Source organism: Hylobates moloch, unplaced genomic scaffold (genome assembly GCF_009828535.3).
Source record: "Hylobates moloch isolate HMO894 unplaced genomic scaffold, HMol_V3 SCAFFOLD_23, whole genome shotgun sequence".
Lineage (NCBI taxonomy): Eukaryota > Metazoa > Chordata > Mammalia > Primates > Hylobatidae > Hylobates > Hylobates moloch.
The window spans coordinates 27,223,258-27,245,096 of record NW_026652298.1 but is presented as its reverse complement, the minus strand read 5'-3'; the positions used below and the strand labels follow the sequence as shown (position 1 = coordinate 27,245,096).

At 43.0% G+C, this 21,839-nt stretch overlaps 2 protein-coding genes across 9 annotated transcripts in view; one reads left to right on the top strand and one right to left on the bottom strand.

Moving 5' to 3' along the window:
* Window positions 1–20,862, bottom strand: part of MARF1 (meiosis regulator and mRNA stability factor 1) — a 54,709-nt gene extending 33,847 nt beyond the window's left edge. For 2 of the 7 annotated variants that reach the window (XM_032145229.2, XM_032145232.2), the window contains exons 1-10: window positions 20,727–20,834; window positions 16,794–16,995; window positions 12,726–13,412; window positions 11,824–11,998; window positions 10,685–10,911; window positions 8,453–8,570; window positions 7,422–7,594; window positions 2,471–2,899; window positions 2,111–2,268; window positions 1,864–2,022 (exon numbers count right to left, since the gene is read on the bottom strand). In XM_032145229.2, coding sequence (XP_032001120.1) covers window positions 1,864–2,022; window positions 2,111–2,268; window positions 2,471–2,899; window positions 7,422–7,594; window positions 8,453–8,570; window positions 10,685–10,911; window positions 11,824–11,998; window positions 12,726–13,412; window positions 16,794–16,937 — 2,270 coding nt within the window. In that variant the 5' untranslated portion in view covers window positions 16,938–16,995; window positions 20,727–20,834. Of the gene's footprint in view, window positions 1–1,863; window positions 2,023–2,110; window positions 2,269–2,470; window positions 2,900–7,421; window positions 7,595–8,452; window positions 8,571–10,684; window positions 10,912–11,823; window positions 11,999–12,725; window positions 13,413–16,793; window positions 16,996–20,163; window positions 20,182–20,726 lie in introns of those variants that run through there. The other 5 variants (XM_032145230.2, XM_032145231.2, XM_032145234.2 and 2 more) reach the window with 5 other exon arrangements.
* Window positions 20,863–20,996: 134 nt separating this feature from the next.
* Window positions 20,997–21,839, top strand: part of NDE1 (nudE neurodevelopment protein 1) — a 61,075-nt gene continuing 60,232 nt past the window's right edge. For both annotated transcript variants that reach the window (XM_058433912.1, XM_058433911.1), the window contains exon 1: window positions 20,997–21,636. The gene's annotated coding sequence lies outside the window, so the exon portion shown is untranslated. The remainder of the gene's footprint in view (window positions 21,637–21,839) is intronic.

Sequence of the window (21,839 nt, the reverse complement as noted above, 5' to 3'; positions counted from 1 at the left end):
TTTGTTTGAAACTATATACAGAAGCAGCTTTCCCACAACACAACCAAACCAAACATTTGGTTTTCAAATGTGTTTTCAATCTTTTTTTTTGAGACAGAGTCTCGCTCTGTCACCCAGGCTGGAGTGCAATGGCACGATCTCGGCTCACTGCAACCTCCACCTCCTAGGTTCAAGCAATTCTCCTGTCTCAGCCTCCCCAGTAGCTGGGACTACAGGCATGCACCACTACACCCAGCTAATTTTTTGCATTTTTGGTAGAGATGGGGTTTCACCATGTTGGCCAGGCTAGTCTTAAACTCCTGACCTCAAGTGATCCACCTGTCTCAGCCTCCAAAGGGCTGGGATTACAGGCCTGAGCCACTGTGCCCAGGTGTTGTTTTTTTGTTTTTTTGTTTTTTTTTTTGAGACGGAGTCTCACTCTGTCGCCCAGGCTGGAGTGCACTGGCGCAATCTTGGCTCACTGCAAGCTCCGCCTCCCGGGTTCACGCCATTCTCCTGCCTCTGCCTCTCCGAGTAGCTGGGACTACAGGCACCCGCCACCACGCCCGGCTAATTTTTTGTATTTTTTTTTTTTTTTTTTAGTAGAGACGGGGTTTCACCATGGTCTCGATCTCCTGACCTCGTGATCTGCCCGCCTCGGCCTCCCAAAGTGCTGGGATTACAAGCGTGAGCCACCGCGCCCAGCCCCAGGTGTGTTTTTAATCTTAAATACACACTGATTTCAGGCATTGTCAAAAGTACTATCTACTGACCCCTAATTACCGCCAACCAATTAATATCAAATATTCTTCCTTTGGGTTAAAGCTAAAGGCAGGAATTAGAGGCAGTCCAGATGAATTAGCCTTCTGCTTTGCGCATTATCCTTAGGAAATCAGCCTGTGATACCAATTTAAGGCGTTTAACCTCCTCTGTGGCTCTGAAAGAGTTAAACATTCTTGCTCACATGTTGCAGTTCTTTCTGCACATAAGGAAAACTTTTATGTGGCTTTTTAGATGTACTTTTATAGATCCATAGTCACTTTCTCTTTTTTTTCTTTTTTGAGATGGAGTCTCGCTCTGTCACCCAGGCCGGAGTGCAGTCGTGCGATCTCAGCTCACTGTGACCTCCACCTCCCAGATTCATGCCATTCTCCTGCCTCAGCCTCCCGAGTAACTGGGACTACAGGCACTTGCCACCACGCCCGGCTAATTTTTTGTATTTTTAGTAGAGATGGGGTTTCACCGTGTTAGCCAGGATGGTCTTGATCTCCTGACCTCATGATCTGCCTGCCTTGGCCTCCCAAAGTGCTGGGTTTACAGGCGTGAGCCACCGTGGCCGGCTGATCCATAGTCACTTTCTACAGTGATTTGCCACCAACTCAGCAGAACAAACACAATGCTAAAAGGAGCTCATGGGAATGCAACACAGCCTTACAGCTTCTCTGTCTCCCAAGCCTCAAGAATTCTTTGGTGTGAGAGATAGCGGTAATTACCGTGGTTTACAGAAAACTTTACTTCCAAATAGCTCCTATACAGAACCGTATGAATCAGAACCACCAAAGCACGGCTCGTTTGGGCTTTTTCCTCAACACAGCGAACACAGGGACATCTTAACATGCCTACCAGCACTGGCCAGGGACTCCAACAGGCTTCTCTTTCTGACCTCTGCTTACCACAATTTCCAGATGGAGGAGGAAGAAATGGTGAAAGCATTGCCCCTAAATGTTAACGATGATTACCTGAGGAGAGGGGAACTGGCAGAAGAGTATGGGAGACTTACTTTGTGCATTTCAGCACTATCTGAATTCTTTTCAACAAACATACTATTTCATAATCCTTCCTATTACATGGAACCACCCCCATGGGTCAAGAAGCTGGACTCACCTAGAAGACCAAGACTGAGATGCGAGCAGAGGACTGACTTGCCTGGATGCAACTAACTTGCTAAAAGCAGACGGGTAACTCACTTGGAATACAGTCTCCTCTTTATCTTTTTTCTCTACAGGAGAACTGGTAACACTTCGGGCACTGAGGTTCTCTTTTCTAACAGAAGGGGAAAATTGAACACAAAAGGTCATATGTCTTTCTTCACATTCAAGAAGCAACTATGAGAAAGAGTAGTTTCACATACTTCTGACTGGTTTTGTAAACAGGTTCTGCCACCCCCGAGTTTTTCGGCGTCAGCACTGCAGCACTTGAGTTACCATGAGTGGGTACGACCAGCCTCAGGTGACCTTGCTGGTGCTCACTGTTTCTATGACCAGTTTTTGACTCCATGCGGCACAGCTCCTTCAAAGACACAAGCACAGTGGGGTTTAAATTTTAAGTACCCAAGATGTGTTAGATCCTTTACAGAAAACGACTGACTCTGAGTATCATCAAACACTGAAATCAAAAAGGGACATGCCAAAAGCAAGCAGGCACATAAAACACAGAAATGAAGAAACCAAACCTACCATAAACTTCAGAAAGCAAGAGGTATCAAAATTACCTGTAAACTTTTAACATTTGTATTTTTTGTAGCAGATCCAGAATTTGCCTGTGACCCTTTTCCAGGCGTGGCTTTGGCACTGGAAGATTGTTCACTTGCATCTTTGATGAGGCACAATTTTGGATTCTTAAGTTTTTTGGGAGACTTCACTTTATCAGCAATTGCATTTGAACTCTTTGTTTCACAGAGTTCTCTATTTTTTGGAGTAAATGACACAATGATCCTATTACCAAAGACATCTTCGTTTTCCATTCGCTTCTGAGCACGCTCTGCACTATCTTGGTTTATGAAGCGGAGAATTGCGCTGCAGCCTGTGATACTCAGCACTTTCCCACCACAATTATCGGACAGGCGTCTGAGCCTGTTGCTGACGCTCTTGCCATCTTTATTTGCTGGTAGGTTATAAACATAGAGCAGAGTGTGGCACTGCTAATACAGAGGAAAGAAGTGTTATGTCAGGTTAACTCAAAGGCACACATTCAATTTCAAAATAAGAACAATGGGCGACCTCCAAACTTCAGTTAACAACTTTGGAGAGAAGATGACAGTGATTTAGACAGGAGAGGGTAAATTATTTAGTGTTGACAAAGTAACTGAATATTGTTTTAAAGAATATGCTTTAGCTGGGCATGGTGGTGCATGCCTACAGTCCCAGCTACTCAGGTGGGAGGATTACCTGAGCCCAGGAAGATTGAGGCTGGAGTGACTGTGCCACTGCACCCCACTCTGAGTGGCAGAGTGAGACACTGTCTCAAAAAATAAAAATAAAAAAGAATATGCTAGGCACAGAAGTCTGTATACTGTATGATTCCATTTCTAGAAAGTGCACAGAAAATACAAATCTACAGAGACAGAAAGATTAGTAGTGCCTGGGAGTGGGGAAGGGGATTAATTATAAATTAGCATAACAGATCTTACTGAGGTGACGGAAATATTCTAAAATTGTACAACTCAATTTACTAAAAATTATTGTACACTTAAAAGAGCTGAATTTTATACTATGTAAATCATATCTCAATGAAGTTGCTAAAAGTCTATTTATTCTGCAGGTCTGCTGAATAATAACTTATAAAGTTAGAGCCAGAAGGTAAGCAGGGTCAGTCCTGGTTGGTTTTTGCATAGGAGAACGCCTGGGAATACTAGGTGCTATAGGCTTAAGCAAAAAAATTTTTTTTAAAAACCCAGCAATTTAGAGCCTGTTCACCTTCAACAGCAGATTGCCAGTAGTCAGGCTGGAAGTTCTATTTGGCAGTGGGTATCATAATTCTTCCAGATAAGTTGAAATTTATGTATTAAGAAGCAGAACTTGGCCTGGCACAGTGGCTCACGCCTGTAATCCCAGCACTGTGGGAAGCCAAGGCAGGTGGAACACCTGAGGTCAAGAGTTGGAGACCAGCCTGACCAACATGGTGAAACCCTATCTCTACAAAAAATACAAAAAAAATCAGCTGGGCATTAGTGGCAGACACCTGTAATCCCAGCTACTCTAGAGGCTGAGGCAGAATAATTTGCCTGAATCCGGGAGGCGGAAGTTGCAGTGAGCTGAGATGGCACCACTGCACTCCAGCCTGGGCGACAGAGCGAGATTCTGTAAAAAAAAAAAAAAAAAAAAATAAGAAAGAAGTAGAACTGGAGAAAAAGAAAGAAAAGAGAGAGAGAGAGAGAGAGAACGAACCAATGAACAAATGAACAAACGAACTGCCCAGGCATAGTGGCTCATGCCTGTAATCCCAGCACTTTGGGAGGCCGAGGTGGGGGGATCACTTGAGCCCAGGAGTTCAAAACCAGCCTGGGCAACACAGTGAGACCCCCATCTCTATTTAAAAAATTTTAAAAATCGCCAGGCGTGGTGGCTCACTCCTCTAATCCCAGCACTTAGGGAGGCCGGGGCAGGTGAATCACCTGAGGTCAGGAGTTCAAGACCAGCCTGGCCAACATGGTGAAACCTCGTCTACAAAAAACTAGCCAGAGGCCGGGCATGGTGGCTCACGCCTGTAATCACGGCACTTTGCGAGGCCAAGGCAGGTGATCACCTGAGGTCAGAAGTTAGAGGCGAGCCAGGCCAACACAGTGAAACCCCCTCTCTACTAAAAATACAAAATTAGCCAGGCGTGATGGCGGGCGCCTGTAATCCCAGCTACTTGGGAGGCTGAGGAAGGAGAATCAATTGAACCCGGGAGGTGGAGGCTGCAGTAAGCAGAGATCACGCCACTGCACTCTAGCCTGGGTGACAGAGTCTCAAAAAATTTTTTTTTAAATAAGAATAAGAATAATATTCTAAAAAGTAGAATCATTAAAGCACCAGGAGAAAACTTAAGATAATTATATAAAGGGTTAAATCCAGAAACCATAAGAGAAATCACTAACAGGCAAAGGATGTGAACAATTTACAGAAGAAATAAAGAGCAAACAACCATAATCATAAAAGGATATTTTGCACTGTGTTAAAGATTAATTTAAAAGCCAATTATAAGATGATGCCGTTTTTCACTTATTGGCCTGGCAAACATTTAAAACAGACACTCTCATGAGTGTAAATTAGTACCACCTTCCTGGAGAACGACATGGATCTTGCTAGTAAAGTTCTAACCCAGAACTTTTATGCCTTGGAAATTACCCTATGGTATGTCAGCCCAGGAGCCTAAAGATATAAATTACCTTGCTGGAAATGGTAAAAAAAAAAACAAAACAAAACACAAAACTGGGTATAAACAAAATGTCCACTAACAGATAGACTGGTTAAATAAAGACCAGACATACAAGTACTTTTCAAACCAAAATTCTGGTTTTTAAAATGTGGCAGATTTATATTAATATATATTAACATGAAAAGACATCCAAGCTCTGACATAAAGTTTTTTTCCAAAAGCCACAGAACACTGTATATGTGACACATTTTTTTTTTAAACGTACAGTTTTTAAATCTGGAGGGCAATACCAAAATATTAACAGTGGTTACTTCTGGAGGGTAGAATTATGGGGTTTTCACTTTCCACATTTCTAAATACTGTGTTTTGTTTGTTTTTACAATGATCATACCATACTTTTCTTTTTTCTTTTTTTTATTTTTTGAGACAGAGTCTACTCTGTCACCCAGGCTGGAGTGCAGTGGTGTGATCTTGGCTTACTGCAACCTCCACTTTCAGGTTCAAGTGATTCTCCTGTCCCAGCCTCCCAAGTAGCTGGGATTACCAGTGCCCGCCACCACACCTGGCTAATTTTTGTATTTTTAGTAGAGATGGGGTTTCGCCACGTCAGCCAGGCTGGTCTGGAACTCCTGACCTCAGGTGATGGGTGATCTGCCCACCTCAGTTTCCCAAAGTACTGGGATTGCAGGCATGAGCCACCTCACTCGGCCCACACCATACTTTTCTAATCAGAAGCTTTTTTTATTTGAGGGGTACTGACCAATTATCAACAAAATCTACACTTTTCCTATGACACCTGGGACTCAAAACCCAGGCAGTACCAATATATGTTTAATTTACTAAAATTAAAGGAATAGACTACAGAACATAAAAAGAAACGTATCTTAAATTATCACTCTAGTGGATGGGAAAAAACATCCAGCAAGACTAAATGTTTTGAATTATCAAAACATTGTTTTGGTTTTTTTTAACCATAAGGAATAAGAATCTCCAAAGTGGGCAAGTTCTTACCTAAAACACTACATTTACTTTTTTTTTTTTGAGACAGAGTCTCGCTCTGTCGACCAGGCTGCAGTGCAGTGGCGCGATCTCAGCTCACTGCAACCTTCACCTCCCAGGAAAAAAACACTGTATTTACTTAAGGCCTTCAAAGTTAGAAAAGTGACCGTCAAACAGAAGCAGAAGGGAAGAAACGTAACTACAGCCAAGTGACTAAAAACAAATAATGACAAAGGTGAGTTAGGAAAGATTAAGGTAAGGCCTGTATGTTTACTCCCTGGATAAGCCTCTGGTATCCACAACTCTGAACCGTCCATAGCATGAGTTTCATCTTAAGCCAGACCGCAGGGCTTGTTGGGTATCAGGGGACACAGGGGACTAGCAGGCAAATGCTGGAATCAGGATGCCCGGGGCCCAGTCTCTTAACTGCTGCAATCACCGATGACCCGTTTACTTTTTCTAAGAGCTGATTTCTTTCTCCCTTAAATGAAGACTTTGCATGAGATCATTTCTAACGTACTTCTGTAACTCTCAGTTATTAAATTATACGTGAAGACTGCATTTAATGTATGGGATTGCCCACTCTCCTGGATCACCCACACCATGGCTCTTTCTCCACTATGATTAATTCTTTCAGAGTTACACATGTATTCGCCAACAGCTTAAACACAGCTTAGCAATGCAATAAACATTCTTATCCCAAGTCAAGTCTATCAGAAATGCTAGTCCTGGAAATGTGCTCACACCCTCCTCTCAGTATATGGCTTAAACAGGCTACACACCGGTGGAGCAATAACCACTCCTGCTAATTGTGTCCATGCACCACAGAGAATGCACAATAGAAAGCACAGACTCAGAGGCCCGCTGAAGCGCAAGGATTAAATACCGAAAAAAATGCACAATGACTCCACTTATTTGGCGCCAACCACACAAGTATGTGAGAACCCTCGCCATATTCTCTACCCGTAATACTTGGAAGCAAAAAGAATCATGACTTTTAATCCGTTATTTCTATCCACTTGACACAAAACACTGCTAGCTTTGAAGACACTGGCAAGTTGGGAAGGTAAATCTACAAGTCAATTTCATATGATATTTTGAAATAAATAAAAGCAAACTTCATACATACCAATTATCTGTATATTTGTAAGAGAAGAACCGAAGGTTTCTAAGCCTTACTTCAAAATCTAACCCACCTCTTACAAAGAACAGCCCCATCTGGGCCTGGCAACCCCCTTATTATGGGCTTTCAGCCTCCACAACGTAATATTGGAAAATGGCAAAAATAACGCAAACCCACTTACTGGCATTTTTAGTGGTAACCTGGGGGGCAAGTCGGAAATGAACTCTTCAAATCTGATCAGCTCGTTAGCATGATGCAGCAGTGCTTCTGAGGCCTGGTTTTTATGGACCAAAATAATGTGGAAACCATGCCTGTGTCTCAGGTCACTAAGTTCCAATGCAAAATTGACATCAGCTGAAAGAAAAGGTACAGACCAACCCCATCCCCAAACATTAGAAACACTTGACAAAGACAGACAACTCTATTGACACCCACTGAGAAGAAAGGAAAGGCTGGACTATATTCAAAATTGCTTCCCCCGTTTCTTAGGAAAGAAACATGTTTCACATCAGAAGAATGTAAGACAATCTTACCAAAAGAATTCCAAGACACATATGTTACTTACAGTATTAAAAAGAAGCAAGTATGTTGGGGAGACTCAAATTTGAAAATTAACTTAAACTTTAAAAATTATTAATACTGACCACAAGGTAAAAAAACAAACAAACCCTTTTTCTTTAATAAACCTGGTCCTGGCCAGGCGTGGTGGCTCACGCCTGTAATCCCAGCACTTTGGGAGGCCGAGGAGGGTGGATCACCTGAGGTCGGGAGTTTGAGACCAGCCTGACCAACTGGAGAAACCTCCATCTCTACTAAAAATACAAAATTAGCTGGGCGTGGTGGTGCATGCCTGTAATCCTAGCTACTTGGGAGGCTGAGGCAGAAGAATCGCTTGAACCTGGGAGGCGGAGGTTGCGGTGAGCCGAGATCGTGCCTGGGCAACAAGAGCGAAACTCCATCTCAAAATAAATAAATAAATAAATAAAATAAAAAATAAACCTGGTCCCACAATAACTCAAGTTCCAAGGAGGAAATACAGAAATCCACCTAGACCCAATTTTTTTTCTAAACAGTTCTCAACAATAATCATAAACATGTCTCATGTACTTCAGTCTCTTTGGGGATACATTTTACTTTCACATGTTGCTGGCTTCTATGATAATTTCCCACGCAGTGAGTTTAGCTGAAATTAGCAGATGTTTCTGTACTTACTTGACACAAGAACCACTGTGGCTGGAGCAGTGTGTGTATTTGCAAACCTGCGGAGACTCTGCCGCAGTTTATCATCAGCGGCATTCTTTGCAGTAGCATTGATGTGGGCAACGGTTACCTGCATTAATTTATAATAAGGGTAAATAAGCAGGAGCTGAGGCTAGAAAATTGCTATACATTCTGCCCATATTTTTTATTTTTTAAATTTTATTATACTTTAAGTTCTGGGGTACATGTGCAGAACGTGCAGGTTTGTTACATAGGTATACATGTGCCATGGTGGTTTGCTGCACCTATCAACCCATCATCTAGGTTTTATGCCCCCACATGTATTAGGTATTTTTCTAATGCTCTTCCTCCCCTTCCCCCAACCCCGACAGACAGACACCAGTGTGTTGTTCCCCTCCCTGTGTCCATGTGTTCAACTCCCACTTATAAGGCAAGAACATGCACTGTTTGGTTTTCTGTTCCTGCATTAGTTTGCTGAGAATAATGACTTCCAGCTTCATCCATGTCCCTTCAAATGACACTATCTCATTCTTTTTTATGGCTGCATAGTATTCCATGGTGTGTATGTGCCACATTCTCTTTATCCAGTCTATCACTGATGTCTGCCCATATTTTAATAAGTAATTCTTGAGAAAAAAAATTCTTATTACTATTAGGAATGGTAAAAAATCACAACAGATCTCAGTAATCTCAACATTGGTTCTTGATATGAACTGCGTCTGTGACTAACCCTGCTCTCATCTCCAATCTTCTGTTTTTGCATTTCTTTCATCCTCCTTTCAGAAAATAAGTAGAAAATAGGAAGTGAAATTTGAACTCAGTTAAATTTGCTCTAATAGCTTCTGCCAACAATTTGGAGGTGGTAAAGGTCAGATAAATAAAATAAGATTTAAGGCTGTGCTTTATGTCAACGGTCCATGCTACCCATGCAAGCTTGTGCAACCCGCCTTTTGTTGTTGTTTTCTGTTTTGTTTTGTTTTGTTTTAGGCTTTTAGCAGCTGGAAGCCATGGTTTTTAGTTTCTGTCTCTACTAATAAGCAGAAAAGAGAGATAAGGAAGGTGCTTTACTAGCCCAACCAGAAACAGAAACTGAGAATCCATGATTGTATTCTCTCCCTTGGACACCCCTGGATGGCTTTCAGGATCTGGGGTTAGGTGGTGGAGAGAGGAGGGAGGATATCCCCTAAGGGAGGTAAAATGCATTTATTTCTGTTAAAACTATCAGGCTCACATATAAGTCTCCAAAGGAAGGAAAGGTTTATTTTGAGGAAGTTGCCTCAGGCACCTGCAATACACAACAATAACTTGCTGGTTTTTGTAAAGAACATGGGTATACCATTTTAGACAAGCAATATGGACTATCAATATAATTAATTACCTAAGAGTCAAAAGACCCGAATTCTAGTTTCAGCTTAAAAGCACAGACTCTGGGAGTCAGACAAATCTAGATTTAGATCCTTGCTCTTCCTGGCCAAGTGATCTTAAACAAGTTTCTTCACCTCTCAGGGCCTTAGTTTAATTTGTAAATTGTAAATAATATATTCTACGTGCCTGGTTCAAAGAGCAGTAATGAAAATCAAAGAAAATAATACATATATAACCATTATACCAATATAGAACTAAAGCATAAATTAGGGAGCATAACTGAAAGACCGGAATGATTAAATTATTTCTAGTACTTTGGAAGTGATCTTTTGCTAATTTATTTTATTTGAAAACCTGGCACAAATGCAATATCATCAAACAAATTTTCAATCAGAATTCTAAAAACAAAAACAAACAAACACACACACACACACACACACACACACACACACACACACAGCACTTTGAGAGGCCAAGGCAAGAGGACTGCTTGATCGCAGGAGTTTGAGACGAGCCTCCACCACCTAACCCCAGATGCTGAAAGCCATCCAGGGGTGTCCAAGGGAGAGAATACAGTCATGGGTTCTCAGTTTCTGTTTCTGGTTGGAACATAGGGAGACCTCGTCTCTACGAAAAATAAAAAATGAGCCGAGCATGACGGTGTGCATCTGTGATCCCAGCTAGTTGGGAGGCTGAGGTTGGAGGATCACTGGGGTCCCAGGGTTCGAGGCTGCAGGGAGCCATGAGTGCGTCACTGCACTTCAGCCTGGGTGACACTTAGACTCTGTCTCAAAACAAACAAACATAGATGTACTTATCCCTCTACTATAGATTAAAATTATTAATTTTTTTTTTTACCTGGCAATTATTCAGCTCTTGAATAACTTCCTTGTTTTCTTTACTGATGTCACATACACAGATGAATTCTGCTTCTCTATGACCTTTAAAAAACTTCTCACGGATTCTTTGCACAACAGCAGTTGCTGACCGGCCAGAGGGAACGGAGCAGTTTTCAATATCCCAAAAAACTCCAATGGGGGGTAAGTTTTCTAGCACCTGTCCAGCTACTGCAACTTCTGGTGACCCTTAAGAAATGTTAACATTTTCAATTACTTGTAGTGGAAAATAAATGGCAAGTTAAAACAAGATAATAAACTACCTATCATTCTTAGTGGTAGAAAAACTAAATTATTAATTAATGCTAAGTTTTAAGGCTACAAACCTCACTGGTTGACCTAATAACCAATCAAGCTGTCAAAGTATCACTCTAAGAGATTATTCCTGTTCTTCAGGAGAAGACAAATCTAAAAGTCAAGTGACTTTAAGCCCACAATAAATCCATCTCAAAGCATGAGCCATTCTGACATTAAGCAGTGATGCTTCTCTGAACACAAGCACATTAACTGACCGGATATTGCAGCTCCAGGACCCGACTTTCAAAGCTTAGCCCACACTTATCTACCTACTTGGTATTAACCAACACTGAGGAGCTGACAAAGGGTGAAGCTGTTACTGTTGTTGATTTTGAGTTAACGCTGCATTAACATCTGATTTAATATTTTAAAAATGTTTTCAAAACGTCACATTAACTACTTTTTAGGGAAATTATTTTAACTGAGAACTCTTTGGTTTTCAAATACTGTTTTTAATCAGCCATTAGTAAATTATTCTAAGCACTTCTAAGGAGTATACCATCAACAAGTGTGATTTCCAACCTAAGGTGACACCAGGTCTTTTCCAGCACTTTTATTTCTCCTGATATACTACCAATTTTTCTATACACAGCTTCTGTGTATAGCCTCGGCCCAACATAAAGGGCAAATGACTTCCTGGTCCATAATAATAAAAAGATTTCTACCAAGATATGGAATTGGAGACTCACATACACAGTAGCTTTAGAACCATAAGGAATCCTTCAAAGGTGATTAAATGCAATGTTAGTATCAGATATTGAAAGCTATTTAAATATGCACATTTTATGCCATACTGTCATTTACCAAATTTTGAAGCAGCTTTGCCTAGACTGGTCGCCAATAACAACGTGGTCTCCTTCCCTGTTCCTTTGGTTCCACAGCCATTACACAGAGAGACAGCAAGAGGTGCAGGTTGAGTATTTGGAGGTGGTATATTTGGCCAGACTTTAGCCGCATCGATTATGCTATTTCTTGCTGGCTGTTTTAAATTTTTTTTAAAAAGGAGGAGGTGTCAGATACATCATTTCAGAAGCTGGAGTTATATACAACAACTGAAAACACACTCTTAAGTGTTTCACCTTTCCACTTGCTAGCCTCTAATAAAACGTACTTTCAAACCATCTTTCCAAGAACCATTAGCTATCAGTTCATAAATTCATTTCCAGAAGTGACTTGACATGATCAAGAAAGATATTCACATGGTCAGATCTTTACATGCTGGGGCATGAGTCTGCTGCAACGAAGACCTCACACATACTTTACATAAAGGGTAGTAAAGTCTCACTTGAACACCAATGTGACTGAGGCCAAGTTTCAGGTTTCCCACATTATTGCAAAAAGACAACACACAGTTATCTACATTACATGAATGGGCCCATGTGTAAGTTGAATGTAAGTTATAAGAAATCCATTGTGCTTTAGCCTTTAAACATAGAACACGAAGGCTTTGCCAACCTCGTTTGCAACAAGAGGCTCTAAAAGTATAAACTACAAAAATAATGACTCTCTACTTTTTTGAATGATCTCCCATTTTACCCTTTGTTTCTTTCAGAACCACCAAAAATTATGTTGATGGGGAGATTCCCCTATACCATGGGAGAATCTTCAACCCCATGTATAACAAAGACTTTTCAAGATAAGTCCACTTCAAAAGTCATTCCTCAATCCTCAGCTGCACCCGACGTAAGAAATAAAAAGATACGAACCTTGTTTAGACAGTCTTCGCAGTAAAGTGAGCCCTTTAAACAAACCGGAGGTACCACATTAAGGTGCAAAGAGTTGGTGCACAAGTGAGGCGTTAGCTCCGACTGTGAAATGTGCTCTTCCAAATGCCCCGGAGCCCCGCTTGTGAAATCAGAACAGGGGAAATAGCCAGCGGAGGTGCAGCCCTGCAGACTCGGAAACTGATGCAGCTTGTGCACATTACCATGACATGACTGGAAGTGGAGTTTTCCACAACAGGGCAGGTGTTTGCAGGAAGACAGGTTACTCTCTAGACACATGCTGGGAAAGTCACTTGCAATGCCTGCCAAATTGTTCCTAGCTGAGGCATTCTGGAGTGAAGATGCAGACTGGAAAGCAAACCCTGACCCTACCTGACACGTGATTGTCCTGGTGCTTTGCGAGTCTAACAGTGCGCCCGGGTGAATCAAGCTATTGGTACCTCCGCTACTGCCACCACCACCACCAAAACGCATTGGCGAAGTGGAGGGTTCATTAGGGCAATGAGCACAGCAGCTTACTTTAGGGACAGAAGAAAGCTGTATTTTAGGCTGCTGAAGAGAACGAATATCAGGAAGTGGGACTGCTGGAAAAAGCTTAGAGCCAGCATGAAGGGGTGATGGTACATCCTTTCGTTCCACAGCAACCTTCTTGTTCTCCATGTACTCTTTCTGAGAAAAGAAAATCAGAACATAAATTAATTTTATGAGGCCCGTGGTTTTTTGGTTACTCATATCTTACTGCATGCACAAACAGAAAGTGTTCTATTCTGTTACATCACTAAATCATAACTGAACAAAACGGAATCACAGTTAGCTAAAACCAGGAACATTCTTCAGAGAGGTCTGCAGGACGTGAACACTGGAACACACAACTAAAATTAAGACTACATTCTTCCTGAATTCAAACAGACTGGGGTGGGAGGGCCTGTTTACATCTTTAGCAGCCACCATGCCTCCCCAACCACGCCTCAGTAACTTCCTTTTGATAACTTCCCCTTGCCTCACAGAATCTTCTGAAGACAAAATACGTAGTATGAAAACAACCCCTCACAAACAGCATTCAATAAAGATGGCTAACACACACAGTGGTTTGAGGACAATACTTTTTTTTTTTTTTTTTTGAGACGGAGTCTCGCTCTGTCACCCAGGATGGAGTGCAGTGGCGCAATCTTGGCTCACTGCAAGCTCCGCCTCCCGGGTTCACGCCATTCTCCTGCCTCAGCCTCTCTGAGTAGCTGGGAATACAGGCGCCCGCCACCGCGCCCGGCTAATTTTTTGTATTTTTAGTAGCGACGGGGTTTCACCGTGGTCTCGATCTCCTGACCTCGTGATCCGCCCGCCTCGGCCTCCCAAAGTGCTGGGATTACAAGTGTGAGCCACCGCGCCCGGCCGAGGACAATACTTAATAGTTCCTCTGGTCAGGCCATAAGGGGTTTTAGTAAGATCCCCCAAAGGAAAAGAGTAAAGTTTCTTTTTTTTTTTTTTGAGACGGAGTCTCGCTCTTTCGCCCAGGCCGGACTGCAGTGGCGCGATCTCGGCTCACTGCAAGCTCCACCTCCTGGGTTCACACCATTCTCCTGCCTCAGCCTCCCGAGTAGCTGGGACCACAGGCGCCCGCCACCGCGCCCGGCTAATTTTTTGTATTTTTAGTAGAGACGGGGTTTCACCGTATTAGCCAGGATGGTCTCAATCTCCTGACCTCGTGATCCGCCCGCCTCGGCCTCCCAAAGTGCTGGGATGACAGGTGTGAGCCACTGGGCCCAGCAAAAGAGTAAAGTTTCAAACATAGATGAGATCAGCCATCTACCCAGATGACCCACCCATGTTGCTGATGACATTTCATAAACCCTAAGATATCATGACCTAAAGCCATAATGACAATTATATTGCAGCCAGTGAAAAGATTTAGAGAAATCAGAAAACTATCCGAGAAAAAGATGCAAGACAAATAGTTTGCCACATGACTCCAACACAGACACAGGAAGCCAATATATTACAAAGGTTCTGAGCAGAGCATCAGTGGCAGAGACCTGGGTTAGAATCTGATACTCAATAGCTGTATGACCTTGGGTAAGTTACTTAACCTACACTTTGGTTTCCTCATCCGTAAATTGGGAATACAATATACCTCCTAGAGTTGCTAGGAGGATAAAATAAGATAGAGCACATAGACCACCTGGCACAGTACCTGGCCACAGAAAGGGGACTGAACTCATCAGCCTTCACAGGCTGACTGCAAGAGACATGAAGATGAAGAGGGGGCCCTGCTACAGTGACTGAGACGTGCTCACCCTTCACAGCATACGAGGGTCCATCTGACGCCTACAATTCCACTCCTTTTGCTGTGATTCTACACTCACCTGGGAACATAGGCTCATCTGGAAGAAATGTGAATTTTCAGCTAAACTTTCCCTAAAAGGGAGGTAACAGCAATGGGGTGACCAGCCAATGAACTGCCCTCTTGGTAATTATAGTTCAGACTCAAATTAACACACTGGTATTCTGATTTATACAGATCAGGCTCATACAGGCAGGCTTATTATAAGTTGATCCCCTGAACCTACTCCATTCTGCATGCCGCTGACAAAATTGAGTTTCAAGATCTGTAAAGTTGACTGTGTAATTCTGAATTGTGTGACTCTGTGAGAACCAGATCTACCACCCCATCCCAGGAAGCCTGGCTTTTGATGTCAACCCTCATTGTCAACTGTCCCTAAAATAAAACACTACTAAAATGACCCAAATTACTTGATGTCTTGCAACAAAGACAACTATGTAGTGAAAACCTAGAGAAAATAGAGAATTAAACTGGTTTTTAAAGTTATTAATACCCAGCCGGGCACGGTGGCTCACGCCTGTAATCTTAGCACTTGGGAGGCCGAGGCAGGTGGATCACCTAAGGTCAGGAGTTCAAGACCAGCCTGGCCAACATGGTGAAACCCTATCTCTACTAAAATACAAAAATTAGCCGGGCATGATGGCGGGTGCCTGTAATCCCAGCTACTAGGGAGGCTGAGACAGGAGAATCCCTTGAACTGGGGACAGTGGTTGCAGTGAGCCCCGATCGTGCCACTGCACTCCAGCCTGGGCAGCTGAGTGAGACCCCATCTCAAAAAATAAAATAAAAAAAAGTTATTAATACCCTTATATAAAATTATAGTATAGTCTCACTTGAATCCCAAGTACAATAGAAAATAAGAAATAGAAAGGTGGTAACATGAGTGCATGAAATGAAATCAGGAAATGTCAAAATTGGCTGGGCACGGTGGCTCATGCCTGTAATCCCAGCACTTTGGGAGGCTGAGGCGGGAGGATCACTTGAGGTCAGGAGGTCAAGACCAGCCTGGCCAACATGGCAAAACCTCGTCTCCACCAAAAATTCAAAAATTAGCCAGGCATGGCAGCACAGGCCTGTAATCCCAGCTACTGAAGAGGCTGAGGCAGGAGAACTGCTTAAACGCGGGAGGCAGAGGTGGCAATGAGCCAAGATCGCACCACTGCACTCCAGCCTGGGCAACAGAGCAAGACTCCACCTCAAAAAAAAAAAAAAAAAAAAAGAAAATGTCAAAATCACAATGAGTAAGCAAGAAGTTAGAGACATAAATGTATACTGAGAAATAAATATTCAAAAGAAATCTCGAAGAAAAAAAACAGGCAGTGGATAAGCTCTTCTCAACCCTCCCTAGATTATAGACTCAAAACTCAAGAGGGCTACAGTAAAATACAACATATCTTGTACTTTCCTCTGATTTTACTCCACAATGTGGATTTTTAGTCTTTGTTACCTGTGACTTTAATGAGAAAGAAATCTTTCCCCAATTTTCACATTAAATATTTAAGGCATCTACTGTTACTCAGAGTGAAATAGAGGAGTTAAAAAATTGTGCTGTGCTCTCACATTATAATGTGGTATAAGGGGCAATACAGGAAAGATCTACAGAAAAATGTGGCACACACTCCAGGATGAGAGACTGTATCCCAGACCAAATGGACCTCTATCATCTATTTGGATGAGTAATCTGCTACGTCCTTAGTCTTACATATAGTTACCGTTTGGGGACTATGTGGCAGCGTCTGCTCAGGACGAGAAAAGCAATTAGAGAATTTCCAAAGCCATGGCTTAGCATCATTATCTTGTTGAAGCCATCCACGTGTTCTACTGCAGGAGTTCTCAGTTCCCTTTCCTTCCATCATACAGCCATGCAAAGTGATTCAACATCCTTTCATCTTTCTTTTCTTTCATTCTTCCACCCTGTTAAGAACAAGTAAGATTTGTGTTATTTCCTTGCATAAGTACAAATTTTACAACATACTAAAATGTGAAACCGCAGCTATATTTACAGTCCTATGGCTCTCAACAATTCAAATTTTTGTTTCCAGAGGAAGTCTCGCTCTGTCGCCCAGGCTGGCATGCAGTGGTACGATCTCAGCTCACTGCAACCTCCGTCTCCCGGGTTCAAGCGATTTTCCTGCCTCAGCCTCCAGAGTAGCTGGGACTACAGGAGCCCGTCACTATGCCTGGCTAATTTTTACATTTTTAGTAGAGATGGGGTTTCACCAAGTTGGCCAGGCTGGTCTTGAACTCCTGACCTCAAGTGATGCACCCTCCTCGGCCTCCCAAAGTGCTGGGATTACAGGCGTTAGCCACCGCGCCCGGCCAACAATTCAAATCTTAACAAATAAAATAATAATAATAAAATAAAGAAAAAACACAAAAGAATACCAGAGCATATTACAGGTTAATAAAATTTGGTAAACTTGGTTGACTGTTTATGCTTAAAATCTAACTATCAATCTGATTTTTTAAAAAAATCTATAATCTGCCATTCTTCATGTTTCATAGTTCTTCAAATAAAAAATGAACTCTCCATGAGTCCTGCTTCCTTTCCACATGTAACCATGCTTGAGAGAAGTGGCCATATCTTGGAAACTTGCATATTCCAGAGTGAGACTTCACCTCCTCACTTGGCTGGAATCAATTTTTTCTACAGTTTTTCTGAATTCTTTTTGGCTCTCTCTGCCTAAAGACTCTGCTCAGGAAAGTCAAAAGTTAACAGAAGAGAGCATCTAATCTGAGTAAAAGAGCCACCACCACATCCTCACTGACAACTATATGTAAGATTTTAAAATTGATTTAAGAGCAACCTCTTGCACTGTTTCCTTGATCTGAGCATGAAAAGTCCAAACTAAGTGGCCTCTGTGGACTTTGAATTTGATTTGCTACAGAACAAATTGAACCAATTTCTTAGTTTACTAATGATGAAAGTGCAATCTGATATACCACCAAAAATCTGATAGAAAAATCTCAGGTCGCAGACGTGTTATATCTATGCCAGGGCAACAACACTCTTACAGGTCTTAACAATAAACGCAAGCGAGGCACCGTGGCTCAGGCCTGTAATCCCAGCACTTTGGGAGGCCAAGGTGGGTGGATTGCTTCAGCCCAGGAGTTCCCAACCAGCCTGGGCAATATGGCAAAACCCCATCTCTACAAAAAATACAAAAAATTAGCCGAGCATGGTGGTGCATGCCTGTAGCCCCAGCTACTCAGGAGGCTAAGGTGGAAGAATCACCTAAGCCTGCGTAGGCAAGGCTGCAGTGAGCTGTGATTGCACCACTGCACTGCAGCCTGGGCAACAGAGTGAGACCCTGTCTCAAAAACAAACAAAATTACATGAAATTAAAATGTCATGGTCCATAAATAAAGTTTTATTAGGAAACAGACACACTCATTCACTTAAATATTGCCTATGACTGTTTTTGCATTCCAATTGCAGAGTTGCAAAGAGAGTCTCTGCAAAGAGACTGTATGGCCCACAAAGCCCATATTTACTAGGTGGCTCTTTCGTCAGCCTGGGCGACATAGCAAGATCACAGCTCTAAAATAAAATAAAGTTCAAAAAATTAGCATGGTGTGGCAGCATGCACCTAGTCCCAGCTACACGAAAGACTGAGGTAGGAGGATCTCTTGAGCCCAAGAATTTGAGGCTGTAGTGAACTATATTGTGCCAATGGCCCTTCTGCGTGGGCAACACAGTGAGATTCCATCTCTAAAAACATTTTTGTTTTAAAGTTTCTGTTTCCTCCTATGCAAAATGTGGGTAATTTCTCCCCTGCCACTGCATTACAGAGAAAAAAAATTAGATAAACGAACCCCACTGTCTATTTTCACCACTGTATCTCCTGTGCCAACCAAAATGCTCCCTACTCTGTAAATACAAAGTAAACATTACCTACTACACACTATTGGGAGTGGTTAATTTGGAGACAGGGATGGATTTAACTGCTACCACTGATAGTAAATCACGATTCTTGTCTTTCCTATTAGATGCAGGTTTTATGTCCCCCAAAAAGCTCCTCTCAAAATCATAAGAATCTGTGATTTCACGGTGTTCATAACTTAAACATTCTCTCAAACTTTTTCAAAGCCAAATCCTGAAAGTGAGCTAACATTCACAGTATAATCTAGTTTACAAGGTATTTTCACTTAACATTACTTATGTCTTCATTCAGCAAATATTTACTTAGTATCTACTATGCAGCAGGCCTGTGCTTGGCACAAGGAATATAATGATGAAAAAAACCCAGATAGTGGGATCCTCTTATATAATTTTTGCAATAATTCTGTGAAATAAGACAGGGGAGAAATTAGCTACATTTTTGCAGAAGAAGAAGAAGAAACTTAATGAAGTTTTGTAGCGAGCCTGACACAAAATTAGGCTTGTTCACCCCCTTTCCACTACATCAAGGTGCCTTCAATACTGCTCAATACAAGCGATTAAAAGTAAAAACTTTCAGGTGTCTGCACCCTGAAAATTTCCCAAATATTATCCACGAAGCAACTTAGGTAGCCAAAAGCAGGTTCTGTTTGACTTGAGCGACAGTCTCCTTTCTGTCACTCTCTCCAAGTCTTATGAGCAATTCAGTGAGGAGAGCATAGGCTCTGTCGACCGTCTGCATTTTGGTCTCCAATTCGACTGCGGTGCAGCTTTGGACAACTCACAACCTCTCTGAACCTCAGATCCCATCTCTAAAATGGGTGTGATAATAATAGAAACCACCTTACAAGGCCGTCGTTTGGATTACATGAGATAATCCACGGGGAACATTTAGCAAATGTTGTTTCCTTAGCACCCAATCTAGTCCTTGACCCCGCACCACCCCATCCCATTATCGTTTTCTCCCCCGTAGCTCTTCTGTCCGAAACGGCCTTTTTAGCTTATTTTATTATCTTTCTCCCCCATTTAGAATATAAACTCCATGACAGCAGAGACTATGTTTTCTTATTCACTATTCCATCTCCTGTCTTTAGTACAATGCCTGGCATATTTTAATAAATAACTGTTGAACGAATAAAGCTTAATAAATAGGAAAACAGTTTAGGTTTCAATACACCGATATGCAAAACAAGAATATTTACCGCTCAGAGAAGTCCAAAAGATACAAATGCAATTGGACAGCTCTTGGTAATACCGGAAAGGTGCTTGAGAAACTCTAAAAGGTGTATCACGAGGTCGCGTTACAACTACTAGTGAGAGTGGCGGAAGCCCTAGACACTGTCCGTCAACCCTGAGACTACACCCTATGGGTTGCTAAAAGGCCGAGGAGAATGCAAAACGGCCAGGGAGGGGGGAGTGCGTTGCAAAAACACCCGCCCCTTTCCTTCTCTCTTAACCTTCCAGCTGTGCACTTCACTCCTGGAGGGCCCCACCAGGGGTCAGACAGGGGCAGGCGGGGAGCCAAATACCCTCGGAGGGGAACAGCGGCGCCAACAGTGACAGTAGTGAATGGACCCAAAAGGGAGACAAGCCAACTCTTTCGTGGGGGTGCCCAACTGGCGCGTCCCAGTTAGCCAACCTCCCCTCTCCACCACCATCCCACCAGCAATAGGCGGGGAAAGATGGGGCACTGTCCTCCGTCCGCCCCGCTGGCCTGGGAGCAGAGCCTGCCGGGGTCTGGTCGCACAGCTGTCTGCAAACTCACCTCTGCCGCCGGCTCCACCTCCGCTCACATTCCGGCCCCGCCGCCTTCCCCCCGCCCCCCCAGGCCCTTTGTTTTGATTCCCGACTCCGCAGCTCCCGCCGCCGCCGCCAAGCGCACCCTCCACTTCCGCTTCCGCACCGCCCCGCCCCTGTCGCAAAACCGACGCCCTTCTCTCCTCTTCGCCCCGCCCCTTCCTTGCCCCGCCTCCGCCGCCGCATCCTGTCCGCGTGGGGCATGCTGGGAACCCCGGGGGGGGCGGGGCCTCGCGGCCCTGCAGCCTCGTCAGGCTCAGTCCCCTCCCGATAAACCCCTAAATAGGGACTTTCCCGGGGGGTGACCCTGGCTTTTTTGGCGAAAACCCCCAGTTTAAGGAGGCCTTCCCCCTGGCTTCACGTTGTGGAGTCGAAAGGAACCTTGAAGCGGAGAGTGAGAGCTCGTGACGTGGACCCGAGGAAAAAACCTGCCAACCAGGATTTAATAGAATTCAGCTCTTTCAGGCTTTGGAGGGAAGGCGATTTGAACGTGATTTCAATGAAAAACCCGATATCTTCGGCTTTTTTTTTTTCCTCTCTCGGGTCTCGTCACATGATGGTCCTACTTTATTTTTAAAAACTGAATGGCGCATATTCCCCAGCATCCTAAATCTAGTGCAACCTAGTGGCAAGTGGAGAAAAAATAACTGCCAACCCGGCTTCCTGCGAGGTCCCTCGGAGTTCTCGCAAAGTTGCGAGCCAGCTGGCAAAAATACAGTGTGTGGAAAGACTCAACTGGACATTGCCACCAAGAATCAAGAGATTTTGGGGGACTGCAGCAAGAAAACGTTATTTTTAAAAGCTCTGCTCCAAAGCTGGTTACAAATGAATACTGCGTTTCCAGTGACAGGTTGGGCAAGCAGAAAGGAGATCTTATGGTTAGTTTCAAACACTTTGTGTTTTAGGTGGCCAGATATGCTGTGTGGTTTGCTTTAAAAAAAAAAAAATAGGGCCCCACAATCTTCACGTTTCCCTGGAATAAAAAAAATTTTAAGACTCAGCAAAAGGGTGATTTCTGAAACTACCAGCTGATTACTATTTTCTGTTGCAAATTAGGAGAAAAGCAAAGCACATATTGTGT